Here is a 26,261-nt window from a genome sequence, read left to right as displayed (position 1 = left end):
ATATCAAAGGGCGTGACACAGTATGGCTGAGTATTGAGATTGGTGGCGCCTGCTTTAACCCAGGATTGGTGAGGACCGCTGCATTATTCTCGTCTTCTCTCTCTGACAACTCTCACAGCAAGGGCGCGAGTATCTGGTGTGACCACACAGGCGGGCAGCCACGATCAGGGAACACTTGACTTTACTGGCCGAGTCCACACAAGTAGATGACAGCAGATCTACAAACATTTGGGAAACTTTAAATTATAAGGAAACCAAAGTAAACATAACAGAAGAAAAACTACAACTAGAAATACTATTGTATTCCTCCTCCAAAGTTTCCTAATTAAGATTCCTAATTAAACGTGAGGAATTATCCCCATAAAACCCCAAAAAGCACCTGTTGCAGATTTTAAATTTTACTGTTACTTTCCTGACAGTAATAAACTGTATAAATTAAGATAAAAAATATTTTGTACTCTCACAATTTGGTTTAAAACAGAGAAATCACAGAACTAACTATATGCATGAAAGTAAAAATCTACTATTATTTTCTTTAAACTTCCATTGAAGAAGATACATTTATAGATAAGTTTACCGAATGGAGTCACTTGAATTGACACAGTGTCCTCAACTTTCTCCTCGTCATTCATCACTATACATGTGTAAGTGCCCGTGTCCTCAAGTGCCAAGTTTCTCACCCTAAAGCTTAAGCATCCTCCTTGGATTTTAATTCTCTGGTCGGATGTGAGTGGCAGGCCGTTCTTCTCCCAGGTAATTGAGGGGGTGGGGTAACCAAAGCCCGAACAAGTCAGGTACAATGTCTCCCCCTCCCTCTTCCTCTCCTCTACTTGTTCTATACTTGCCCGCAATGATTCTACAACACAAAAATATCCAAGCGACCATTAAAACTGAAGAATTTCTTCATTTTATCCAAGATTTTATAGCAAACTTTATTTTAAAATTCTCAGCTTTATAGTCTTTAAATCAAAAGGTTGTTCAGATCAAAAGGCGACTTTACTATCGATTTACGTACCTCTGAGATGCAGTATGACGATTCTTTGGGCCGGATTGGACACTCCATTGTTGGCCACACACAGGTAGCTACCCATGTCCTGCTCCAGGGTCCACTGGATAATCAGCGTTCCACTGGGGTACACAGAGAACCGGGGATCACGGGGCACGTCGTAGCCGTCCCGAGACCAAACTAAGCCTGGCAGTGTAGGAAGGCGTTCATTCCCGGCTGGACCACAATCTTGGCAGGAGTTGGGAAGATTGTAATTGGAACTGTAGGTACAAGAAAGGAAAATTAAAGAAAAGAGAGAAAAATTAGAGAAATTCAGATGTATAGTTTTAATTATACAAGTAGGTTAACAAAATCATTAGTGTAGAAATGTAAGTAGATTTTTATCTAATTTGTTTATTTACTATGCAATATGTTTCAATTGGTTTTTTGTGAATTTGTTCATTGTATGTTCATGAAAAGTTAAAGATTGTAGAAACAAATAATTGTAAATGACAATGCATGCTGTCAGTATTATTGAATACATAATACAAACAAGGTATAAATAGGGTTTGTGTTGACAATGTTATCCAATTCCATCAGAAGGAAGGAAAAAAATTGATTCATTTTTTTAAATCAGATATCTTGGTTGTGTATAAATTTTGAATCCTGACCATAAAAGGGTTACTTTGGTAAACAAATAATACGCATTGCTCTGAATCTTTAGATTTACAAAATATTTAATTTAAGATTGGTAATACGGTAGTTAAAATATACATGTATAATACTGCATGCTTCATAAATAATTCTGTGGAATCATTTATGAAGCATGCATCATTCGTGTAGGATCAATTTTCGAGGATTTTGTGGATACCCCTTACCCAAACATTGATATTCCCCATGAAACAAGAAGTGCGGTGTTTATTTATTGTACATAAAAGCTAATCCACAAAGCTACATCCAACAAACCATTCAAAAATTGACATTCTATGAAAATTGGTCCCCATGAATTTGAATGTTTCCACAGTCAGTATGTTCAATAGAGAAAAGTTATCAAAAATGCACCCCACTTTTTCTACAGTTTCGAGGTTTTCTCCGCTTTGAATAAAGATCGGTCTTTCATTTCTGCAATTTATATTCGCCTTCCCATAAGGATGCTTTGTGCCAAATTTGGTTGAAATTGGCCAAGCGATTTTAGAGAAGAAGTTCAAAATGTGAAAAGTTTACAAACGGACAGACAGACAGACGGACGGACGGACGACGGACAAAATGTGATCAGAATAGCTCACTTGAGCTTTCAGCTCAGGTGAGCTAAAAAGGAATACTTGTCATATATCATTCCTCAATTACCGGGTAAGGTACGCAGTGTAAGCGTGGGTGTCAAATTAGGTATATAACATGTATGTATACTAACATATTATTATATGTTATAAAATATAGAATACAATTATTGATGCAATCGTGGTTTTAAAAAACATGATTGATGAAGTATTTCGGACCATTACCATTGAACATTTATTAAGTAATAAAAGGAGTAACCTTCATTTTGGCATTAAAATTATTGTTGTTAGAAATATTTTAAAGTTGTTGAAAAGAATTCCTGACAAGATCATGCATAATTAACTCGGCCTTTCCCCTCTCATAAACTGACAAAAATTGAAGTAAACCCGTGTGGCGGACCAACTTTTTTTTATACAATTCTCCCCACTCAACCTCCCACGGGAGTAATTTTCCTAGAATCAGACGTTACGACTCTTCTTCCCGATGCTTGACCTGGGCCTTTTAATGGCCTCGATTCCGCGCCGATTATTTGTTTAATATTGAAGAACACTGTTCTCCAGCACGCGCATGATAAACCTAGTCTCGCCTGATAATGGGGAGGCATTTGCTGTGATTGCTATGTCGTGTATTTTAGCGCATCAAGACAAGTACTGCAATCAGTTGTGAATAGTGCGGTAAATGTTTTATATCAATGATAAATATACGCATTTCTCTAACGATACCATCACCATACATCTATTTTTATCGACGTTTAACGTAGCTAACATCTTCATTCATCTGTATTTTACTATTTTTGTTTTGCAGACTTCATCGAAATGTAATCGATAATGCAAAACAAGAGACAATTATGATGCAGATCTATCTATTTTGACAATTATTCAATATCTATGGAATGGCCGTTTTGTCACATAAATAAAAAAATCTCCTTTATAATAAAAATCATTATCGGTGGGCGAGATGCGCAAGTGATCAATAAGAACAAGAACATTTTATGAATTTATGTTCAGTAACATTCTAAAATATATCGCAAAGATTCATTGGTTGTAAACATAGACTTCATAATCGACCATTTCACGACATATCAAGGGCGATGCCATAAGCATTATAGAGACATGAAGATGTGCAGAAACAAAACTTGTTTCACAAAACCCAAAGGATTGATCTAGCGTTCAAATCATGTCTTTGCTTTGCGATTCAAAATTGAAATTATGTTCATGTTCAAATTGTAAGCACACGAATCTATCATGATGAAACTACGATATCTATAAACTTGAAAGACTTCTTGGACAATCGTAAATTGTGCGCATGCGCTCACGATGCAGATGTAGACTCCTACTGAACAAGTTCGTTTCAGTTTTCTCTACTTTCATTTTCTGAGCTGTGGAATGATTATCACACTTAAATTCAACCCAATATGGCACAGATTGTCTGCTTCAAATCCAAACTGAGGCGCTAGTGGCCGTAGACAACAGTTTGAGATCTCTCTAATCCCGCTCGGTTGCAGCAAATTATCGCTTCCTGATGGACCAATAGAGAATTCCACGGTATTCTCAACTTTGGGCTAAATCATATCTCTATTTTCATCATGTCACATGCAGAAGACCAAAACACACAATGGCGGCAGTGGTCGCGAGTGTAGTTATTATATGTCCGACCCTATGGCCTGCAAGGCTATTCCCATTGTTGTATGTTTCTGAAAAATACAATGATCAGACTTGACAGGTCTTTCAAACTCAACAGAGCTATTACGAATCAATCAAAAGAAGCAATTACTTCTGCTGAAAATAAGGAATTACTAAAATGTTTACGAGGACAAAAAAGCGTTTCGACATGAGAGAGAGAGAGAGAGAGAGAGAGAGAGCAAGAGTTAATATTTTATTTAATCTTTTTCTCACTCTGACCTTTTAACCTACCTTGAGTCAATTTCGCATCTTGATCTCCTGAGAGTTTGCAGAATAAATGAAATAATAATTAACCTCATTGTACAGTGTGTTACAACCATTCAAAATCACATTAATCAATCTCTGTGTGATCACGGTTCAATTATCATACACAGGCACGAGTATATTGACCACTACGAAGACTGTTAGCCTAACCAACAACGCACGTTCTTATTCCATAATAACTTATATATAGGTCTCAGGGGTGCCCCCAGAGACTATGGAAATCGACAAATACTCTAGACAAGAAAAAAAAAATAATCTGTTTTCCCCCTTTCATCTTGAAAAGTTGAGCTGCATTCATTAGAATTATTAATTCGACAGTGTAAAAATGAATTATATACATGTTTAAACTCCATGTTTAGATATGAAACGATATTTTCGTATTGTCGGACGACAAGAATTAATTCAATTATTGATCTCATTTTAAATTTATTGTTGCTATTTCCCATTATCTATATTTTCAAGGAATAGGCGCAGTGATCCAAACATCAGAACGAGACAAAGTTTTTCCATCAACTAATGCACATGTATATATGCATTTATGCATGAATAAACCTACCTCTTTTATCAATGCTGGATGAACCCTCTGAAAAAAAGAAAGAAACGAGGATGTACTTGAGAAAAAAAAACCATGAATGGATACAACTATCCTTTCTGTTGTACGGTTTGAACTATGTAATATAGGCTTAAGATATATATATATATATTTATTATGATAACCAGCATGCATTAATGAAAAAACTTGAAAATTTAAAAAGTTCAATAAAAAACTGCAGAAAATAGAAATTGTTCTGTTTTACAGACAAAAGAATTGGGGATAGTTTATCATGCAAATATATAGAAATGTAATATGCTTGACTTAATAAGTACAATGTTATATTTTTTACCAATGCAAAGCGATTTAAGGAATAAGAAAATTCATTAACGTTCTAAATAAAAATTCACATATGCAAGGGTTATTTTCCCTGTTTATTTGCAAGTTAAGTTCTAATCTGTTGTTGATATAAACTTGAAGATTGACCATTATTTATCATCCCGAGTCTTTGTCGCATTAAATACTCTACTCATATTTTGTTTTTTTCAAACCCTATTTAATATGGCAGATTTTCAACTTCTGTTGCCAGATTGGACCTTAGCCACCCACCATCTAGAACGTGGACTGTCTTCTTTGCAATATCCAATGGCGATATTCGACACATATAGGTCCCAGAATCCTCCATAGTGGACCGAGCTATAAATAGAACGCGCCTAATAGTCTTGGTCTCAATGTTATGGTGGTCTGTAATGTTCATAGCCCGACCTCTTAAACGATGGTGTTTCCAAATGTAACTATTGTCAATTATTTTCCCATCTTTATACCATTCTAAATAATTTGACACTTGGTTAAAACCGGAAGCTTGGCACTCTAACACCAAAGGGTCACCCTTATTCACGAATTCTGATCCGTTTATTGAAATTCCTAAAATTAGAAAACACATTTAAGAAACAATTGGTTACATGTTAGGCAACAGAATATGCTCAAAATTGAAATTGTCACGTGCATACAATAATGAATGTAAAAAGAAGACAAAAGAGGTATAAACTTTAAATGACTTATTGCAAATACAAGGAAATTCTAAATACACTTTTGCGAGAAAAGTATCATATGTAGATTGCAGTATATAATACTAAAAGCGTTATATATAGTTTTACATTGCAATACACACTAAAAGCATTCCATATGGTATAAAAGGGTAGTTTATTTTACAAGCGATCCACATTGTTTTTACTGGAAGAAACATTTGACTGGTGAAAGAGAACAAAGACAGGGAGAGACAACAGCAATCACATTAAAAGTTAATTAAATCGGTAGGTAATTAGGATGTTGCGTTTTATGAGAAATAAATTAGAACGCACACAGTTTTAGCCCTAATTTCGTAATGTGACATGGCTAAATATTCTAGTAATGAAATTACCATTCTCGTTTGTTTGACGTTAAAGAAAATGTGTTCATCGCATGTCTCGATCCCGATTGAAAATGTTTTTGATATATTTGATGCAAGAAGCAGACGACAGCTGTGGCGGGAAAAGTCAAATTGTGTACTTACCTGGTGGTACTGTCGTGACTTCTACAAATAAAAGATTGATAAAACAGACAGATGAAGGAACGGAACACCACGTGCAATTCTCGCGTGTCTATGTTGTGTGTAAATATTTCATTACACTTCAAATTACATTGCTCTTTGCTACTCGATGAGTAATTGAAAATAACTTATGGCCTTCTGAAACAACTATAGACAGTAAATTGTTACTGGATGTTTATGTGCGAGTCATTATTATGATAAATTTCATTAATAGAATTTCTGGTCATGCAAACAGTTCTCAACGTATCCAACAGAAGAGGAAAAATAATGATGTTGCGAATTTTTGTTTCAAACACTGTACAGAAGCTAGCTAGAAGATATCAATTTCAATATCAGCTAGTTTCTACTCGGCATGATGGCGTTTTTTACTTTCATTTTAACACGCAAAATGATGTATAGTGGAGATAAACTGTAACAATAGCCTTGATGCTTAAGCCTGTTAGTTCATTGACAACGATAAACACATCTCTAATCAATGAACTTCATCTATAATCACTCTCACAGGTAGGCGGCCTGATATGTGAACAAATATAACGAGTCAGTGTATGATATTTTTATAGAAATGGTTTTGAATTCGACGAATTTCGGTTTTGAAAATGCTTCGATAATTTTTTTTTCACTGGTCAGATAAAAAGAAGGTAAGATCCAAGGAACGATTACTCAACTTGCCTATTAAATTTATTACATGTACCCGGAAGTGATACATTGAAGAATGATCGAAGCTACAGTCATGTTCTCAAAAAGCAAATTAAAACATATTTAATGCATAACATGCTTTAACGTGAATTAGAAACTTCCAATGTTTCTCCATAAGAAAGATATCAACTGGACACGAATTAAGAACTTTTCCTTTCAGCGACCTTGACCATATCGCATGTTTCTAAAGTATACGACATTTTACATTTTTTGGCTTCCTTGTGTATCTAATAATTACTCCTAACAGTTTGTTAACGGTATAAAAGCGGTAATTAACCATAATATCAATTTAAATTATAGCCCCGATCGTTTAACAGTTTAAAAACTCGTTAATTAGATAGCGTGTCACGTGGTACAGTGACGTCACATGCGACCTTCTTCGAACAGCTGATTGTAAACAAATTGTAGTATTAGCATTATCTTCTTTAAATTTTGACATTCATTCACCATGTATGTCGTTTTTTTTTACATGCTGACTAAATTAAAAGAATCTTATTATTCAGTCGTACATGTTTGAGCCACTAGTACGGATAAAAAACGATGATATTGCCGAAAAAGCGAAGATGAAGTCGGCAATGACGATCAAATTGATCGACGTGTAAACATTGTAAACACAACTTAGTAAGGATTGTAGCTCAAATAAATCTGTTAAAGGTGTTTATTTATTAAAATCTACAACAGTCTTGTTTTTTGGCGTTCTTAACGACTCAGAATGTTCATTATTGTAAAACTGTGGTGCACAAGAAGTTTGTTTCTTCGGCAGTAACTGATCACTTTCTAAGGTTGTTTACTCTATATTACACTGGATTATAAAAGCAGGCAAGAACGTTTTCCTTTATTATTGTTTATTTCTGTAAGATCCCATCTCCGTATTTTTTTTTATCCATTTACATATAAATGTATATCAACAAACTTTGTCTATTTCTCGCGTAAACAATCAATATCGACAACTCGATCCATGACTTCTCCCACAAAAAATAAAACTCACAGAAATATCACCTACCGTACTAAAATTATGATTTCTGCAGAGGTGAGCTACATGTATGAAAGAAGAAATTATGTTTACAAAACCGATGCATACATGAACGTATAGTTTAACAATAAGAAAAAGAAAACAGCTAATGAAGCGAGTCGGTATCCAAAATGGCGTCCCCTCTGGTTATTTTTCTCCGATGAACTTGCCTTTTGTACACAGGCCCCTGTGCACAAACTTCTATTTTTTTCTTTTTGAGAAATGAATACGATTTATTTATGAAACTATAATTACAAAAATGTACCATATTATTAATAATGTATGAATTGAATGTTTATTTATAAATCCTCTCGTCGACAGATAGACCCCTATTTGTCACAAGATTTCCGCATACTTTCGTAAGGGAAACTTAAAAAAAACAACAGTCCAAATCCCCAATTCCGGTGGCTAAATCACCCACAGGAGGCACAGAACACCATCATGTCCCGTTATGGGCAATTTAATAGGTGATAATTAGTTTAATTGTCGTTTAAATCTAATCCAATTACAAAGATGGCTAACACCACCTTCTCGCTCGAGGTCGCATATGACGTCACACATCATGGCGGGTAGATCAAGAGAGAAAATATGCATATCGCGACATTTGAATTTCATCGCTTTCAAACTCACGAATTAGGCAGAATATTTTATGAAAACGTTAATAAACTACATTTTTAATGAGTATAGAATGGTTTTATTTAAAAAATTCCGAAAATTGAAAAACATGCGATATGTCCTTTAATGACCTTGGATTCAGGTCATAAGCAATTTTTGTGTTAAGTAGGAACTTCCAGTGTTCCTCCATAAGAAATATGGACAGGGCACGATTGCACAAACATATAGACAGACGGACAGATGGACAATGTCATTAATTCATATATATGAATATCACCCCCCCCCCCCCGGCCAAATTTTGCTTACCGGGGGGGAGGGTATAATAAGCCAAAAAAAGTAAGAATTAAGTCAAACGTCTTTCAAGGGCTTCCAAAAACATTAGTCAAAAATAATACCCTTGTGCAGTTGATATATTAGACATTTGTAAAGTTTCACACAAAAAAGTGATCAAAATGTAACATACTTGTTCATAAATACCGGGCATAAGGCAATACTAGTATTTTACATACATCGTAAGTTAGGTGATAAATGTGAGGAAACAAGATTTTTCATTTATCGGCATTTTACAGCCATTAGAGTAGCCGAAATCGTTTCACAGCAACATAGAAAATCTTCGTTAAGTGTTTGGAGAAAAAACTCATACCTAATTGAATGATTGGTGACCATGCATTGCTACTGCTTTATTCTAGACAATTGAATGGATGACAGAATAATTTGTCTCAATACGCCCGCTTCCTGGCATAAACGACGTTATTTATGATCGTAATGACGTTTTCAGTTGTTTTAAGCAGTCGATCCAGTTATGAGGTTTTCTAAATTTGAAGCAGTTTTATCAAAGAAAGGTCTCCAGGGACTCAGGGTATGTGCAATTCAATTAGCATTTTTCATACATCGTCATAAACGACTCTGAAACGCCGGCATTTTGTTGACTAAGTCATCTCTTTTTCTTCTTTCATTACTGGTACAGCAGTTGATGTATGATTTTGTTTATTTTTGTGTTTTGTCACAGACTAGCTAAACATTGCGTTAATACTTTATTATTATTTTTCTTTCTAGGCCCTTCCACCTTTCTTCACAAAGTACTTTAATTAGACATTGTGTGTGGGTTTTAACTGTCATTACAATAAAAACAACTGCACGTAAAATGAAACCAAATGCGTGTCTTTTACTAATTAACAATATATGATTGCCAATGAGTCCATGACTAATTACTTTTTTCATTAATCCAGATATTTAAAAAAAATATAATTTTAGTTAATTGGAAAACAAGTTTTCCTCCCGACAGGCTTTACTCTGTACCGACCTTTGACATTAAGTTTGATAAGTCTTCTGTGCTTCTCTCGCCCCTCCCCAGAACTGACAGCGCAGAAATAAACGCCCGCGTCCTCTAACTTTACATTCCTGATTCTGAGGTCCCAGTGGGTTGACGTGTGGTCCTTGGTGACGGAGAACCGCGTGTCTGGGCTATACACGTAGGTACCCACTGTGATTGGGTTAGGCTCCGACATCCGCATCCAGTACAGCTGAAACAAACATACATGTAACATCAAATAATTTAATTCTGTTTGTAACGCACTCTCGGATTGGTTAAAAAAAAACTTAGTATACCGTGTAAAGAATTTTGCATAAGTGACAATGCGTGTCAAAATGGTGCCAATCAGCTCGATCGACGTTTCAATTTGTTTTGTTTTATGATTTAATGTTACTGTAAAGGTTATATGGTAATTTTTTTCCACGTCAAATAACAGGAAATGAAATAAGGAATGAATAACTTACCAATTCATACTCATATATTAACTGAGTTAACTATCCACATAATAATTAACTTTAATTGTACGCCGACTTCTACTCAAATATAAAAAGCCATGTAATTTAACAGAGATAGCTTGTACAACACTCTTTAAAAACACGATAATTAAACAAAAGTCAACTGGAATGCAATAATAATGGGGACACATTCGATGCTGATGCATTGACTCCAATCTACCAAGAACCACTTCTCCCATGAGGACTGATAAACCCAGTGTCAGAGCACGCCGTGACAATAAAGCGCTGTATTGTGGCATGCCTATTACACGACTGAAGGTCACATGACACAGTCGGGGTTTTGTGCGGCATCAAGGGTGTTTGGTGTGGTATTTCTCGATATCGTAATACAATAAAAAATACATAGTATATTAGATCTAATAGAACGTAAATCTTTATATACAAAGCATAAAAAGAAATTTCCTGCGACAATCGATGTCGATGTCGGTAATTTTATATAAGCAACTGAAATCATAATAGGATTAAAAAGTACTCGTATGTGACTTCTTATAGATTTACAACGATGATTACAAAATTTTATGAATTTTGAGCGGATGAATCATTGAAATTTTCATCAATGCAAACATTGAATAAAATACGTGGACATAAAAGGATTATGTTAAAAAAAAATACACAAAACAATGTTCGTGTGTTGGCCAATTTGCCGAAAAATCAAAAGGACTAAATGACATTTAAAGAAAAAGAAAAACTAGAAAACACATTTATCATTTCCCCAGTCTGCGAATGATTTATCTATCACAAAGATCTTTTATCTTTTGTTTTGAAGTATTTTTTTCGGAATCAATTAATTGTTAGCGACGAATGTGCAATGCTTTCTGTATCACTTTCATCCGATGATAAACTGTTTATCTAGAAGCGGGGGAGGCAGTGATACGGATAACCACTGTTTTGTAAAATAGAGACATATCTGCATAAATAAAAATCAATTCAAAGATTTCCAGAAATGTAAATTTCTTTGAGGTGATGCAAACACAACTAGAAATAAAAAAATATAACGATTAAATGGACTTTTTTTTGGATTGCTCATGTTGTAAACCATACCATGTTTTTGAAAGAATAAAAACAGGGATTTCCTGAGCTTGCTAAATGATGTGTATGAACTTTATGTCCATGAGCATCTGTTTCAAAGAATTTTTATATGTAGGAACATATGTAGCGAAGGTCGTGTTATCAAATATCCAGGTCATTGAGAATAGTTACAGATTAGAGAGAGAGAGAGAGAGAGAGAGAGAGAGAGCTCTGAATTTATCTAACGATAGGGTTTTCTGTCTATAGCTTTGTTCTTGTAAGGCATTACCATTAATATCAATTGGCAATTAGTATCATTTATATTACTAATAACGTTAATAACGTTTCAATAGACATTTGTTTTGTGTTTCATGAACAACAAGAATGTCAAGAAAATCGTTTATAACAAATGAGATTTTATAAGATATTTTACCGAAAATGATAATTCGCTTTATTTAGTTATTCCAGGAATACATACCAATTGCTGTCGGGGTTAGATACCAATAAGATAAGAAAACAGTCAAAGAGCTCAATTTGTTTCAAAGCATTTGAATCAACAGCGTTCGTCTTTAGACACTGTTATCAAACAAACACCAACTATTAAGTAACCGAAAATGTCAAATACTTGTGGATTTGTACGTTTTGTCCCGTTTAATAAAAGATATCTCTATGATTTAATTATTTATGGAATTAGATAAAAATAAAAGTTTTGTCTACAAAATGATTTGTACCAATTGTGTTTTACTGCATTTATGATTATACAATGTACATTTTCTTTGTCTATCTAATTCAACGTTCCTCTATAGCTGAAAGTCTACTCACATATCTTGCTTGCAAGTTCATAACGTGACATGGCAGTGTTGCGGTTTCCCCGATGTTAAAGGTTACGTTGCTCGGGTCGTTGTCAAATATAGGATCAGGAAATCCGTTGTCACTTAAGGCTATAAAAGATCATATCAAGTTTAGAACCAACAAATATTTTTAGTTTTGAAATATAAAATAGTAATAAAACGGAATAAAAAACAATACCATAAACTTGAATTGTCGACTAGTAATTCAATATTATACAGACAATTTTCTCATCAGTGATCCCAAGACACGTTAAAAAAGGTTAGAATAAATGAATTACATTGGATATGAAAATAAAAATACATTCATGCGCTAAAACTGTTCTTTACAGATTGATCGAATCTGACTTTGATGTCCCTTCGGTTTGAGATGCATGTCGGAGGTAACTGGATATACAATTAGAGTGCGTTTGTTTTATATATGTATGCAGGGGCGGACATTTCTATGTCCAAGATATTTCCAGAATTACTCGTCTCTCCGTTGAAATTGTGGCGGTGATTTTGATTGGATTGGACACTGTCTAGAGATCAAACACTCGAATTTCGTGAACGGTCATTACGTCGCAATTAGTTTGATTCAAATCGTCTTTATATAACTTAAACGTATTTTATGATTGTGTTTTTCGACATTTACTTTCTGCTCATGAATGTCAATACCGATTCTACACTACCGATTCTTTTTACGACCTTTAATGGAAAGGTGTTGGAGAAACTATAAAACCAGCCTGTCGCAATAACCATCACATACTAGTGGTCACAGTCACGAGAGAGAGAGAGAGAGAGAGAGAGAGAGAGAGAGAGAGAGAGAGAGAGAGAGAGAGAGAGAGAGAGAGAGAGAGAGAGAGAGAGGGGGGTTATATTTGACACTATTTTTGCAATCAAAAGTAATAAAAACATTCATTTTTTGTATTTTGAGTGCTTTCATGGTTTGGTATTCTGCTTCAATAGTTTGTTGCTGTATATGTATGTTGGCTTTTTCAGCTTCATTTATAAAAGTCAACTGACAGTCCTCTTTCCGAACGCATGTCATATTTACAATGAGACTTTTGAACAAAATTGAAAATAAAGTTGTGTATATATTTGTGCTTAAGATTTGGAAAAACATATTTGTCATTTTTTCTTAATCTTATATTTGTACATACAATGTACATAACGTACATGTATATTATATTGTTATACTTTCATGTTAAATACTGAAATCTGATTGGTTAAGACGCAGTTAATAATATTTACTATTACCCTCAGCGTTAGCAACGCACTTGGCAACGGGTAACATTAAAAAATGTTACATGCGCGAAAATTATGCGCGTACGGTTCGCTGTAGAATTCACGTTATTCCTATATAAAAGCAGTAAAATTTTCATAAAAATTTTAAAAAAGACACTCAGTATAACAAAATAAATAGTGCCTGTTTGGGAGGATAACAGTTGAAATTGACACCCCTCGAAAACCATTGTCAACCTCCGCTTCGCGTCGGTTGACAATGGTTTTCTCGGGGTGTCAATTTCAACTGTTACCCTCCCAAACAGGCACTATTTATATACTAGTACATTGTATAACTTAGGCACGTTTGCCTGATTACAAAAACATTTGCACAACCCTTACTAACTTAGACAATTTCCAAATTGAATTATACAAACATAAGACACCTATAAAATTTGTTTTAGCTGAAAAATAGTGGAAAACTGTCTTTCAAATTCAGATTGAACTTCAAGAAACTAATTTTGTATGAACTGAACGAAAAGTCGAGTATACTTGCTGTTAAGCAGAAGTGCCCCGACACTTGATATTATCTAATGTGACACAGTAAGCAGCTGCTTCAGTGAAAGCCAATCAATCATCCGTATTGTCAAGGAAATTGGATTCTTCGGGTAAGTCAAAAACAAATTGCCTAAAAGACTCTGAGTAAGGTTATGTGAAAAATCGCCATTATAACAGAATTTTTTCCGGGTACTTTTTCTACATCTATCTCCTATGATGATTTATGGAACAAAAAATATATGTATGCCTACGATTAGCAGAACACCAGTTTACGTTGGTTTTCGTAGATACATAAAATCACATTTCCATTAAAGTAAGATATGTACATGAGATTTTATTGATATGATTATTCTCCGCAAGTCCATGTCAATACAGTTCTGTATATTAACTATATACCTTCGAAATATTAACAACTTAAGAACAACGGCATTCCAGGAGGAATACGGTTTGAATTTTGATTTAAGGAATAAGGAATCATTCTTTGAGTATTATGAGGTGATAATTTTGGTCGGAGCATGGTCAAATCCATTAAAGCCCAAAGGGCTTTATGATCATTTGACCATGCTCTGACCAAAATTATCACCTCATAATACTCAAACAATGATCAAAATCATGACCTCATAACATTCAAAGAATATCAAAAGAATATCCAAAATAATTAGTTTTAGGTTAAAAAATATGTTTAACGTGGTTATTTTTGTGTTTTTCAAATATTTGATGTAGGATAGCCTTAAACATATCAAGAGGATTCAAATCTCCACATTTCCCCTATATTGCGACTGACATATCTGTCTGTCCAGTTTAAACTCAAATACAGTCCTTGCGTGTTGAGCGAAAACAAAACTAGGAACAAAATAAAACCAGGCTTCGTTCCTGAAAGAAAAAAAACCCTCTTTATTTCAATTTTATCTAGAGCAATATGGTTTGACATCATGTCTATATGTTCGTCCATTGGGAAAATCGATGTCCAACAGCGCAGCCTAGAGATGGCACTTGATATTCTTGGCTTTCCGCGATGAGTGACATTAAACCTATTGCCCTACATAAGATGGATATTCGCAACTTCATACAAACACAGAATTCTTATCTTAACACGATTTCTATGTACCAAAATATATACACTAATGAAATTGACCGAGTGACGGAGGAAGATCATTAACAGCAGAAACGGAATGGAAGAAACCTAATTGGTCCATATTTTACATGGAATGTTTTATTTGCTGAAAGAAGGTTGTTTTATCTCTTTAGCCATATTACGAATTGATACATAACCATTATTATTGGTATGTTTTCCTTGTGATTCTTTTGATGCAATCAATATTATAGCTTACATCTTCATTCTGACTTGCATGTACCTCTAACAGAGCTTTTAATTTTACGTACATTTGCACAAATGAAATGCAAAAGCACCTGTTGTCATAAACTGTGCTTCTTTTTACTTAAAGATAATACATATAACTAATATTTCTACATAAGTAGGTAACATTTATATTTTATACTGCGTTTTAATATTGTGAATATTGATTATTCTTCAAACTTTATTTAAATGGCACAATCCTTCATCATGAATTAGTTTTAACTTTTGTCTCACTAATGATAAACTTAATAACAAAAAATCATGTTTGCCTGTACCAGCGAGACATAATACTCTCCCCCACACGTAATTATTCAAACGAAGGTAACGATCAAATAAATAACAAGTGAACGCGTATCTATATATAATGTATAAAGCATATTATACTGCAACCGCCTTCACGGTGTTAGTTTGGTTATCTAACTATTCAATGGTTTTAGATAGTTTCTATGAATATAATATTTCCACTAATGTTTTCATAAACGAACAAATTTACATGTTTTATGAAATTTGAAAAATGCATTTTTTCCTTTAACCTTCAAGTTTTTGGACCTTTTTCAAATTGGTCTACTTGACTTTGATGTTCTAAATGAGAAACGATAACGATGGTAAAAAATAATTTGTTGCTTGAGTACTTAATGGTCGTACAGCAAATGAGATTTAGCGCCATTGACGCGAAACAATCAAAATGAAACGCAATTATGATCAGAAAATGAGCAGATGGAACATCTTGATAACACTTCCCATTTTCGACCTTAATCTTTTTTCTGATCATTGTAGTTTTTTTCTTTTACACGTCCGGGGCTGGGTTCAATTAATTGTGTGATTATGAGAATACTCCAGTATGTGACCTTGAAGTTTACAAACATTCCAAATGAAGATCAAAAAGATGCCCAAGGTAAAACATCTGTGTGAGGTAATTCTGTACTTCTTAAATCATCGATTGACTTTCTTCCATGACGTTAAACAGGTAATGTAGGGACAGTAATGTATGTCCTTGACCTAATACACTGTAGATTGGATTCCAGAGAATGGTATATTTCTAAACGTCAAGGACATCAACCATTTATAACTTCTCACCTGTTACAGTGTACCGTTAAAATTTCATATACATGTATATTATAAAGAGATACATGTATCAACTTCTTACAGAATGCATTCTTCCTATTTACAAAGTATTATAAACATTATAGTATTATGCATCTTATCCAATATTGAAAGAAACGGCAAAATAAATTCGAACGTAAAACATAATTTCATACAAATTGCATCTACATGCAGAAGTACAGCAACTCTAGGTTACAATTGTTTGACAACAAGTTACAGGCGTCCTTAAAATTTACACCAATAGTAAAGCGATCAAACTAAAAACGGAAATAAGTTAAGAAGGGACCACTGGTTACACCTAGATGGAGCACGAATCAATGAGGCACCGCTCAGAAAAATCCGGTAATATACGACGTCAATGACCATTTGGTTAATGGGCATTAGAGTGTACGTCCAACGGTTTTACACTGATTCTGTGAAGTATAATTATATACATCATTTTCAATTGATAACTTTTTCAAGAATATGCTCTTATAAACCATAAGCGACACAAACTTATACTGTCTTGTGTCCGAAGCAAAGACATTAAGTGCTAGTTAATCTAATTGAAAACGTAATTAGTGCACATACATGACTTCATACAAATTGCGTGTATACCAAGTCTGAGGTACAGCAACAGGCGGGTAATAGCAAGTTTTAGGTGTCCAGAAAGCTGACAAAGATAGTTGTAAAACGATCAAGAGAGAGCAAATTGGGGTTAAGGAGGGACCATAGGTAACACCTTGATGGAGCACGAATCAATGAGGCACCGCTCAGAGAGTGCACTTACACCGACACTTTTCGGTAGTTTACGACAACGATCAATTTGCTTATTGGTCATTAATACAGTGTCCATCCAACGGTTTTTACACTATACCAAGAACGGTGGAAATTGAATTCGGAAATAAGAGCTGACATTAGACATGATATCGTATGTATTCCCCGGATATACTTCCATGACTTCCCATGGGTCGTGTGATACAAGATAGATGAAAATAACTTGGTTGATTGGAATTAATAATTAATGATCATTTCTTTTTTGCTAAAGTCCAAATGAATTGTTCCCCTGTTTCAATTAGTGGAAATGAATATGAAAAAAAAAATCCTTGATCGCATCGATTTTATGATTTTAAACAAATGTGGTCCTCAGAAAATGATTTTCTGATTACAAGTTACGACTTCTTCTAGAATAAGAATGGAATTAATATGAATCATACTTTGAATAAAGTATTTGTATAGAAATCCCAATGTTCGTGTATTGCAACGCTTGTCTGAACTGTCTGATTGTTTTTCTTTTCTGTAAACTTAGAGACAGGACCCAGTATCCTTGTGGATTTTTCAAATAACCAAATGAATTGCACGTTTTTATCTAAATGTATGTCACTGGAAAACCCAAGAAAACTTGGCACTAATACTTCCAATATTTTTCATTCCTTTATTATATTCTAGTATGCATTGTACATCTTTGTCCTTATCGTATTAGGTAAATATCTGTCAATTTAGTGTCAAAACCACAAAATCGCCACCTTTTAAAAAAAAAAAAATGAATAATTAAATGTGGTTGAGGTCGAAGTTTTTAAATTAAATCAAACACAACCAAACTATTACCGATTACCGTGAAATCAAATATTTGACCAACTAAATGCTATTTTCAAAAAATCTTATTACAAATATTGCAAAAGTGTGAAAAACAACGCTTAATGTTGGATTTAGGTCTCGTGTGAAAGTTTAGGTAGTACAGTAGTATACACGTACATTTATATGCATACTTTCAGAACACTGCAATGTAGAAATACAAAAAAAAAATATCCAGTATAGACTTCATTTATATGATTAAGGTGTCTTTGTTTCAGAGAATCGGGAGAACTTTAACACTAGCTATTTATCTTTAGTGCTTCCATTGTATAGCGGTAGACATCCTTCACACCTCAGAAAGCCAATGAAAGCCTGTGATCAGGAGATGTCAGAACCGTTCACGGCATCCCAGAGAGCTTCACCTATAACTTGATATCATGATGTGGTAACGATATGATTAATCTTATGGTTCTATCACTCATAAATATGTCGGAACCTTTGGATTACGGGGCGATTCCTGGAAGGGGATACTTTGTTTATACTGCGTACAGTACGAGCTGAATTTGCATGGTCTCTCCTTTACGCGTCAATTTTGTTTGGACAAACTATCATGATACAATGATATTTTCTGCAATTCCTATTGGCGTAATGTTATTTATGATAAAAAAAAGTTTTGGATATCATTCCTTAATTGTTAAATTCGTTGTTTATAACTGGGCACGTATCATAAAACAATAAATCATGACTCATAATTTAACCCAAACTATCAATTCATCATTCAATTATTTGTTCATAAGGAATGAATTGATTTATTTTCCGATGGATCATTAATCTGATATAAAAAAGAATAGTAAGTAATTATAAAGGAGAGACAGAAGTTTTAGAATGAAGTAAGGCGGCATACCATTTTTCCCTTTTCACTATGTTTTATTCGAATTTAATGAAAAATCGATCCTTTCTTTTACCGTATATCTATGGCCTACTGATTTCATTGCATATATTAGAAAGAAATGACAAAAATATTAATAACAGGCGAGTTCCCATGACTGGCGCGGTTACTTGGGGTAAATTGAATCAAGTAATTATGCTATTGATTTTTGTTCGTTTCAACATAAACCAAACAGCCCCCCCCCCCCTTTCTGTTTGGTATGTCAACTTTTGTACAGTGAATCTATGTGGTTTGTATTACAATTTTGATCAAATGAATATACATTGCATGTAAGCATTTATCTTTACTATACAAGTAATGAACAACGACTTTGGAATTATTGAAGTCGTTCAAAAAATTATTCGAAGTCAAGGTCTTAGGACAATATACTTATGTCAAACTTCAAAATCATTGTAACATTTGCCATGATTTAACTGAATTGATATCGATGTAATTTTCTATCACTTATTTTTAAGTCATTTTAAGACAGCGAAATTAGAATAGCATCATTTCTACCCCTATATGTTGTATTCAAAATAAAACTCAGAAAATAGTGGTCTAAGTGTAGAAGTGTGGAATCATTAAAATTCGTTGGAGGGGGGGGGGGCAATTTTCGAGGTTTGTGGTTTATTGTTTATTTGCAGGAATGCGATTTCGTGAATGCGTCGATTTTCAGTTTCAGTAAGAAAACTTTTCTTAATTTTTATTTCGTTGAGGATGTAAATTCGTGGGAGAGGGCCACCCACGGATACCAAGAAAACTGAGTCACCACGAATTCTAAAGATTCCACAGTATCTTCACAGTCAATACCTGATTCATAAGCTTTTCTACTCAAAATTGGACTCTCTTTACCAGTTGTGATGCGATAAGAAATACAATATCATAGAATAGATTGTGTCGTACCGTACTGATAAGACAAAAATCATTAAAACACACAAAAAAGCTCAAATTTAGATTTTTAGAAAGATTATGCAACATGAAAAAGAGTGATTAGGAGAAGTGTCACTTGAAATATTATACAACAGCATCTTTTCTCGAAAGTGCGCCACAGTTATGGAATGATAGATGTGAAGATGTTAAAATGCGGGGTCTTTTTCGTAGCAATTACTGTTTCAATTGACAAATAATCGGAGTCAACGAAGAAATTAGTAGGATCTCTTTCAGCAGTGGGAACATATAGATTACGACCTCTGTCTAAAAGAAGCAGGCTATTGCAGACAGCCTCAAAATGTTTTTGGTCTTCCTGTGTCCTTAATTGAATAGAGGGCTAAGATTTAGAGCACTGCTTCGGTGTTATGGATAGAGCAGACAAGAATAATTGACATTTATAAGCAAGGTCGTGTATAATCTCCCATATATGGCTCAAGATGAGGCTTTTCGTAGGGGAAAAAAGGTACATAAAGCTATCGCTGAAAAATCCTCGAGGACGATGACGCCGAATCGATGGCGGGAAGAATTTAGATGATAACGATCCCGACTTGGATACAGAGTCCATCCTTCGGGGGAAAATGGGGGTAGCATTACTTATTAAGACGGCCAAATTTACATGTATAGACGCACGATCTTTTTTTCAGTAATTGAATAAGGATCGATCTTCAGAGACAAAAGACGTTGTTTTATCTTGGTCGAAGTTTATGATTCTGTCGTGAAACAAAAGTGTGTCATACTCGCTTTGTTCTCAGTTTGCAACACACAAGATTGATAATTATACTACATTTGTAAACATTTGCTTCATGATATCGAAGATTTGTTTCCAGTAATTTTTACTTTTCAGGGGAGAACTCCAGATCCAGTATGGTACATTTTTTGGTACACATTTTTCAATGCAACTCGAGTTTCTTCCTTATTGGAAAATCATAATTATAGATACATGTATATATCTTAAAAATATTTCTGACTTTGAAACAGCTATCACTTGTTAAGGATTCAGTTGAAAGTCTAGGCATATAGAATCCATATACTGCTTTACCTCTTGATAACACGTAACATGTATGAATGAGAATGGAGGCGTACAAAAAATAATTTGTTTACTGCACGCATTGGGGCTAAATCATATTTCTTTGTAGAAGAAACTGACAAGTACCTAATAATTTTGCAATATTTATGACTCGAAAAAAAAAAAGAAAATTAATAAATATTGATAAATATTACATGAGTTTTGTCCTGTCATCTCATATTTCTTTATAAATGATTAAACGAATTTTGAATTATTTTTTGTCATTAATTTATCATCAAAGAAAACAAAATAGATATAAATAATTAATCTTAATTAACTTATATGACGTGAATGAACAAATTTCAAATACAAATAGGAAGAGTTGTACATTTCTTTTACCAGTCACTTTGGTCAGAAACTTATAAATGAACTACAAAACATATTGCTACCAGCTACTTAATAACTTCTATAATAGAGAACCACTTTTCCCAATTAATATCTTTCTTCTAAAAAGTTGGATGAAGAATTCTAGAAGTTTAATTTTTATTAACTTTGAAACCCATTTGTTTTTTTCGAAGTGCATTAGTGACTACTTCGTGATTCGTTATCTGAAAATCAAGACAGAAAAAGTGACAGAGGTTCATTTATCTTTCGCAGCAGGTTTGAGTTTGGGAAATTTCAACTCCTTGCCATGTGAATAAAATATTGATTTGCAATAAATCTTTTTTTGCGAGTTTATAATATATTGCATTCAACATTAACCAATTTGTTTAAGGTGGCTTATTCTTACTTTAGAGTCATCTGTCTCTCAGCAGTGTCCGAGTACTCTTGGACACCCACTTACTCTTCACGATGTTCAAAGAACATTGCCAAACTGAGTTTAATCCATCTTACTCCATATACACATAGCTAAGATAAAAGACAGTATTGATGTACCCCAGAAATGTACATTTTCATGAGAGGGACAAAAAATTGCACGATTTGGGATAAAAAAAAAAGACTGAGTATATAATTTTATACATGTAATCATGTTTCTTGCAGAAACGACTTGTAGATGAATTTTCGGGTGGTAATTAAAACATACCAGTCAATTCTTATAACTATCATGTGAGTTGAGTTTGATTGATTAATGGAGTCATTGTGCCGTATGAAACTTTTTGTCTGATTTGGAAATCTCACACTTACCTTCTTCAATAAGCTTGGTTGATTGATTGATTAATTAGGGATTTTAAGTCACAGTGAGATTATTTCACTCACATGGATTTGATAAATAAAATAATTGTTGCCTTTACCTTTTATTCTTTCTAACCATAGTCATATTTTGCAAATGTGTTAACACTTATCAAATTAAATAGTTAGTAGTTTTGTAGTCTAGCATTGCATGTTAATGAACGGCGATTTCCTGAATTTCCAAAATTTAACATGTAAATCCAAGAATATGTTATTCCAACAAAAATTTTCGTACGTACTTGTACTTTAAATGGGTTTTTTCCTTTTTAATCGACACTACATGTTCATAAACATATATCTTTTCTACAGTATTAATGTGTCTATGACTCGTAAAAGGAGCCATTTATAACAGGGGTTTTCGAAAGAAATGTTAAATATGTCTTATAAAAACTAGTTAACATTATTGTTACATTTTAATTTGACATTCAAAGTTTGATCTGTTGAACAGTTTTACAAATAAGATATAAACCCATTTGATATTTTTATAGCGGTGAATAGGGATAACATCATTTTCTGCTTGTTTTTTTGCAATAAAATGAATCTAGACGCCATACCAAACTACTAATCCACACGCATAGTCTTGCAATTATAGATTCACTGAACTCTTTCTTATATATGTGTATTTTCTAACTTACATTTGTGTTACATGTATCAGCATGATTTCAAAAGTGTTAAAGAAATTGATATACACTGTGCATCCATCAGCAAAGACCTTGCTTATTCGGACAGATCCATTATATACACGACACCAACTGCAACTGTGACAGCCACTGTGCCTTTGGAATACACAGACCAATGGGTAAAAATACAGACCTAATAAGCACCTGTCAAAAAACAACCATGGGGCTCCGGAAAATTATACCAGGAAAGGACAACTTAATGGAACCCGACATATCAATAATAGAAGACCTTGTCAAGGAACCTTCATCTAGAACATGCCTGGAAAGTTATAATCTAGGACGATACTTTGTTTGTTTAATTAATTGAACTGTGTCTTATGTGGCTCTTAAAGGAATCGAAGAATGTTAAAATTCTAGTATTTTGTTGTAGTCAATATATCGCCCATTTCGTATCGTTCTGGTATTTTGCTGTTTTTTTTCTACAAATGAATGATCATGACCGACTCTTGTTGGATTATTTAGTTCCGAAATTCATCTGTTTTTCTCATAACGCATTTGTGTTTTTTTAATACACAAATAAATAGCTGAAAATCCGGAAATAAAAGAACAATCATCTCATGGGGCGTTCCATTACAAAACCGGAAGAGTAATCACAATGCTAACGAAGAAACCACATTCGCAAGGATATCCAAAGAAGCTCAAGGTGATTTTTTTATTATCATATGATATGAATACACAGCCAAGCTTTCAGTAACGGCCATTGATTCGATTTCCCCTGACCTTTGTATAGTATACGTTTATCGTACGTTCTGGAAATCCGGAATAAAGACCTTTCGTTCAATGTAGACTTATAGCTCTGTTGCATACCAAATCCATGTTCTTAGTTATATGTAAATATCCTATGATTAATGCTTTTCTAACCAGTTGCCGGCATCTTTTCAATCTAAAAATCTATTTATCCAAAGAATGACAAAATTTCGCATAGGAGTCTAGAAGAATTGTCAAAACGAATGCAAATATCCGTGGCATCTTTCATTTGAAACAACACATTGACACACATAGAGGCAGTAAGTACATGTATAACATCACTATCGTTCGGTCAATGTCGCATGCTGCTTTTTATTCCATTCAATACTATCATAAGTTTGAGATTAACAATTCTTATTTTTAAGAATTTTAATCACATTACAATTAGGCTACATGTTTTTAAAACTGTTCGTTTTATTGTTTTAGAGAGAGAGAGAGAGAGAGAGAGAGAGAGAGAGAGAGAGAGAGAGAGAGAGAGAGATTCAGAGATTTTGTAGTATAATAGTTTACGTCAAAATACATTTAACTTACTGCTATTGTTTTTTAGAAATACTGTTATTAATATTTTCTAACGGAAACAGTTACCCACCAGTCAGATATACGGGTACCGGTGTAACCGATAAAAATTCCGCTAATTTCTAACGCAATGAGACATGGCAAATAAATAATTCAGAGAGTGAGAATAAATTAAATAGATCGGTATTAATCATCAAAGAGAGAAATTTTAAAAATTGATGAGGCCACACAATTGAACATGTTGCAAATCATTCCAAACAATTCAGAAAGATAATGAGGGTAGACTTACTGTTGGGCCGGGTTTAATTATCTCCGGAGCAAACTTGCCCACTTGAACTCATGATGCACGAAAATTGAATATTTAAAAAAAAATGTACTCAGTTCCAGCAATCAATAAAATTAAGAGATATTAAGATCACTTCGTGGATTTTTGAAAGCTATCATAAGAAGTTTCAAGTTATCAAGTAAAATATCAAATTCGACTAAATCTTTTAAGCCACATGACCACGTGGTGCCTTTGAATCTCTAGGACTTTGAAACGTGAAGAAGGCCGTTGTTCTAATCTTGAACATTACAACGCCTCCATCCCTGTCCTTTATTAAATCCATGTCTATTCATCAAAGAGGCCACAGTCTTGTTTTTATACAGTCCTATTTTAACTCAAAGCAAAATTGCATAAATGTGTAAAAAAAAAAAAATGGGAAACCCTATCCACTCATTGTCCAATTGGCTTTTAGTACACACCGCATTTAATCTGTACTAAAACCCTAAAGATACCTAATCTCGGGACAATTTCGTCAATTTTATATACCACAAGATGGTTTGGTCGATTTCAAAATGACAAACCAGCAATTCCAACCGCATCCCATAATTCATCATCATTCCCATATTATATAATATTAACTCATTTTTTGCATCCATACAAGTTTACCCCATAAAATCGGGAATCTTTTCTCGTCCTTAAAACAAAGAGATGAATCACTGGCAAAAACCCCTTTTCATTGGATTAGTGTCTTTGAAGTTGACTAGATGAGCGTCACTGGCAACAAGTGGGCTGTCGATGCGAAACCTCTTGTTGAACGCTCATGGATTTAAAAAAACACAACAGCTTAAAAAAAGACTGTAGTCAACTTACCACTAGTTATAGCTGCATAAAAGAAAATCCCCGGTACCACTGTATTAAAGACATGTGTCCATCGGCGGATCCTGTCTCTTTTTCGGCGTGTCATTCTGTTTTCTTACTATGTTAGATCCAGCAACAATAGAACATGGTGGCTTAGAACTTTGCTGCTGTTGTTCTTGTATGCATTCCTCGTATTCAGTCACATGCTTGAATATTTTTACTATTTATCCATTTTTCCATGTTATAAATTGTCTGGTTTGGATAAAGAATTACTCACTTAATCCACTCACTCAAAATAATGCCAGATATATATCGTAATTCAAATTAATTTGACATTAAGTAATTTTGTTTAAAAGAAGAAGTAATCATTTAGAAAAAAAAATAACATGTCCTGTTTCAACTGGTATTGATAAATAAAAAAAGGAAGTAAGGATTCTTTCTCAATACATTTTGTTGAAAAAAAAAATCCAGCGAAATTCGTCTTAAGTGAAGCACGAACCCATACGATAGTTTGATCCCTCTTTTCCAGTGAAAGCACACCTTGCAGTGAGAAGCAGACGACCAGCTGCGAGCAGTTTCCCGCGCTGCTAGACACTGAATGAAATAGTGGAGAAACCGCTGAGTAAAATCCGACTTGACAGGCGGTGCTGTTTGCTCCGGACTCTACAAATGTTCCTCCGGAATACCAGTATTAGACGTCTCCAAAGCGTGTGTGCCAATGAAAGATGCCGGCAGCGCGCGGCGGGCGAGGAAAATTGAATTAATGGTATTTACAGAGAGCCTTTCATTGAGCTCGATGCTTAATAAATTCTGTATACTTTGACAAAATTAAGATAACTGATTCCACAGTCAAATGAAGCTTCACAATGATCGCGGGTTTCGGTGCAATCCCATAAACTACATGTACAGCCGTTATGAGTAAAAAGAGAAAGAGGAGTAAAATGTCTGTCAAAACCTAGTGTTTGGATGTGCTTGTAGATGAATCAAATC

General features: G+C 34.1%; 2 protein-coding genes across 6 annotated transcripts; both read right to left on the bottom strand.

Annotated features, from left to right (window-relative positions):
- On the bottom strand, positions 1 to 26,131 carry LOC105327253 (lachesin). Of its 5 annotated transcripts, none has more exons than XR_010714815.1 (9): positions 25,284 to 26,131; positions 12,310 to 12,428; positions 9,956 to 10,175; positions 6,294 to 6,314; positions 5,351 to 5,665; positions 4,766 to 4,792; positions 1,016 to 1,266; positions 578 to 856; positions 1 to 218 (listed from the first exon to the last, which is right to left on the bottom strand). XR_010714815.1 is itself a non-coding variant. In XM_066088090.1 (8 exons), exons 1-8 carry the CDS (start codon positions 25,375 to 25,377, stop codon positions 3,847 to 3,849), a joined length of 933 nt encoding a protein of 310 aa, XP_065944162.1. In that variant the 5' UTR covers positions 25,378 to 26,106; the 3' UTR covers positions 3,247 to 3,846. The 5 variants fall into 5 exon arrangements, 3 of the variants coding, with proteins under 3 accessions (XP_065944162.1, XP_065944164.1, XP_065944163.1); XR_010714816.1 differs by having other exon boundaries at positions 681 to 856; XM_066088090.1 differs by lacking the exons at positions 1 to 218; positions 578 to 856; positions 1,016 to 1,266 and adding exons at positions 3,247 to 3,956; positions 4,177 to 4,203 and having other exon boundaries at positions 25,284 to 26,106.
- Positions 55 to 1,091, bottom strand: LOC136276391 (papilin-like). The gene is made up of 3 exons (XM_066088284.1): positions 1,016 to 1,091; positions 578 to 856; positions 55 to 218 (listed from the first exon to the last, which is right to left on the bottom strand). The coding sequence occupies exons 1-3, from the start codon at positions 1,089 to 1,091 to the stop codon at positions 55 to 57; spliced, it is 519 nt and encodes a 172-aa protein (XP_065944356.1).
- Positions 26,132 to 26,261: the final 130 nt, after the last annotated feature.

This window comes from Magallana gigas, chromosome 6 (genome assembly GCF_963853765.1).
Source record: "Magallana gigas chromosome 6, xbMagGiga1.1, whole genome shotgun sequence".
In the NCBI taxonomy this organism is placed as follows: domain Eukaryota; kingdom Metazoa; phylum Mollusca; class Bivalvia; order Ostreida; family Ostreidae; genus Magallana; species Magallana gigas.
The sequence above is the reverse complement of the archived record's forward strand: the minus strand, read 5'-3'. Positions and strand labels throughout refer to the sequence as shown.

Bases quoted from the DNA above. Each gene is read 5' to 3' on its own strand.
- LOC136276391 (XM_066088284.1), bottom strand. From the start codon at position 1,091: ATGGGTAGCTACCTGTGTGTGGCCAACAATGGAGTGTCCAATCCGGCC. The intron at 857-1,015 runs GTACGTAAATCG...TTTGTGTTGTAG, and splicing joins CGTCATACTGCATCTCAGAG to AATCATTGCGGGCAAGTATA. The intron at 219-577 runs GTAAACTTATCT...AAATGTTTGTAG, and splicing joins AATTCAAGTGACTCCATTCG to ATCTGCTGTCATCTACTTGT.
- LOC105327253 (XM_066088090.1), bottom strand. From the start codon at position 25,377: ATGACACGCCGAAAAAGAGACAGGATCCGCCGATGGACACATGTCTTT. The intron at 12,429-25,283 runs GTAAGTTGACTA...GATCTTTTATAG, and splicing joins TTATGCAGCTATAACTAGTG to CCTTAAGTGACAACGGATTT. The intron at 4,204-4,765 runs GTAGGTTTATTC...GCAAACTCTCAG, and splicing joins ATCCAGCATTGATAAAAGAG to GAGATCAAGATGCGAAATTG.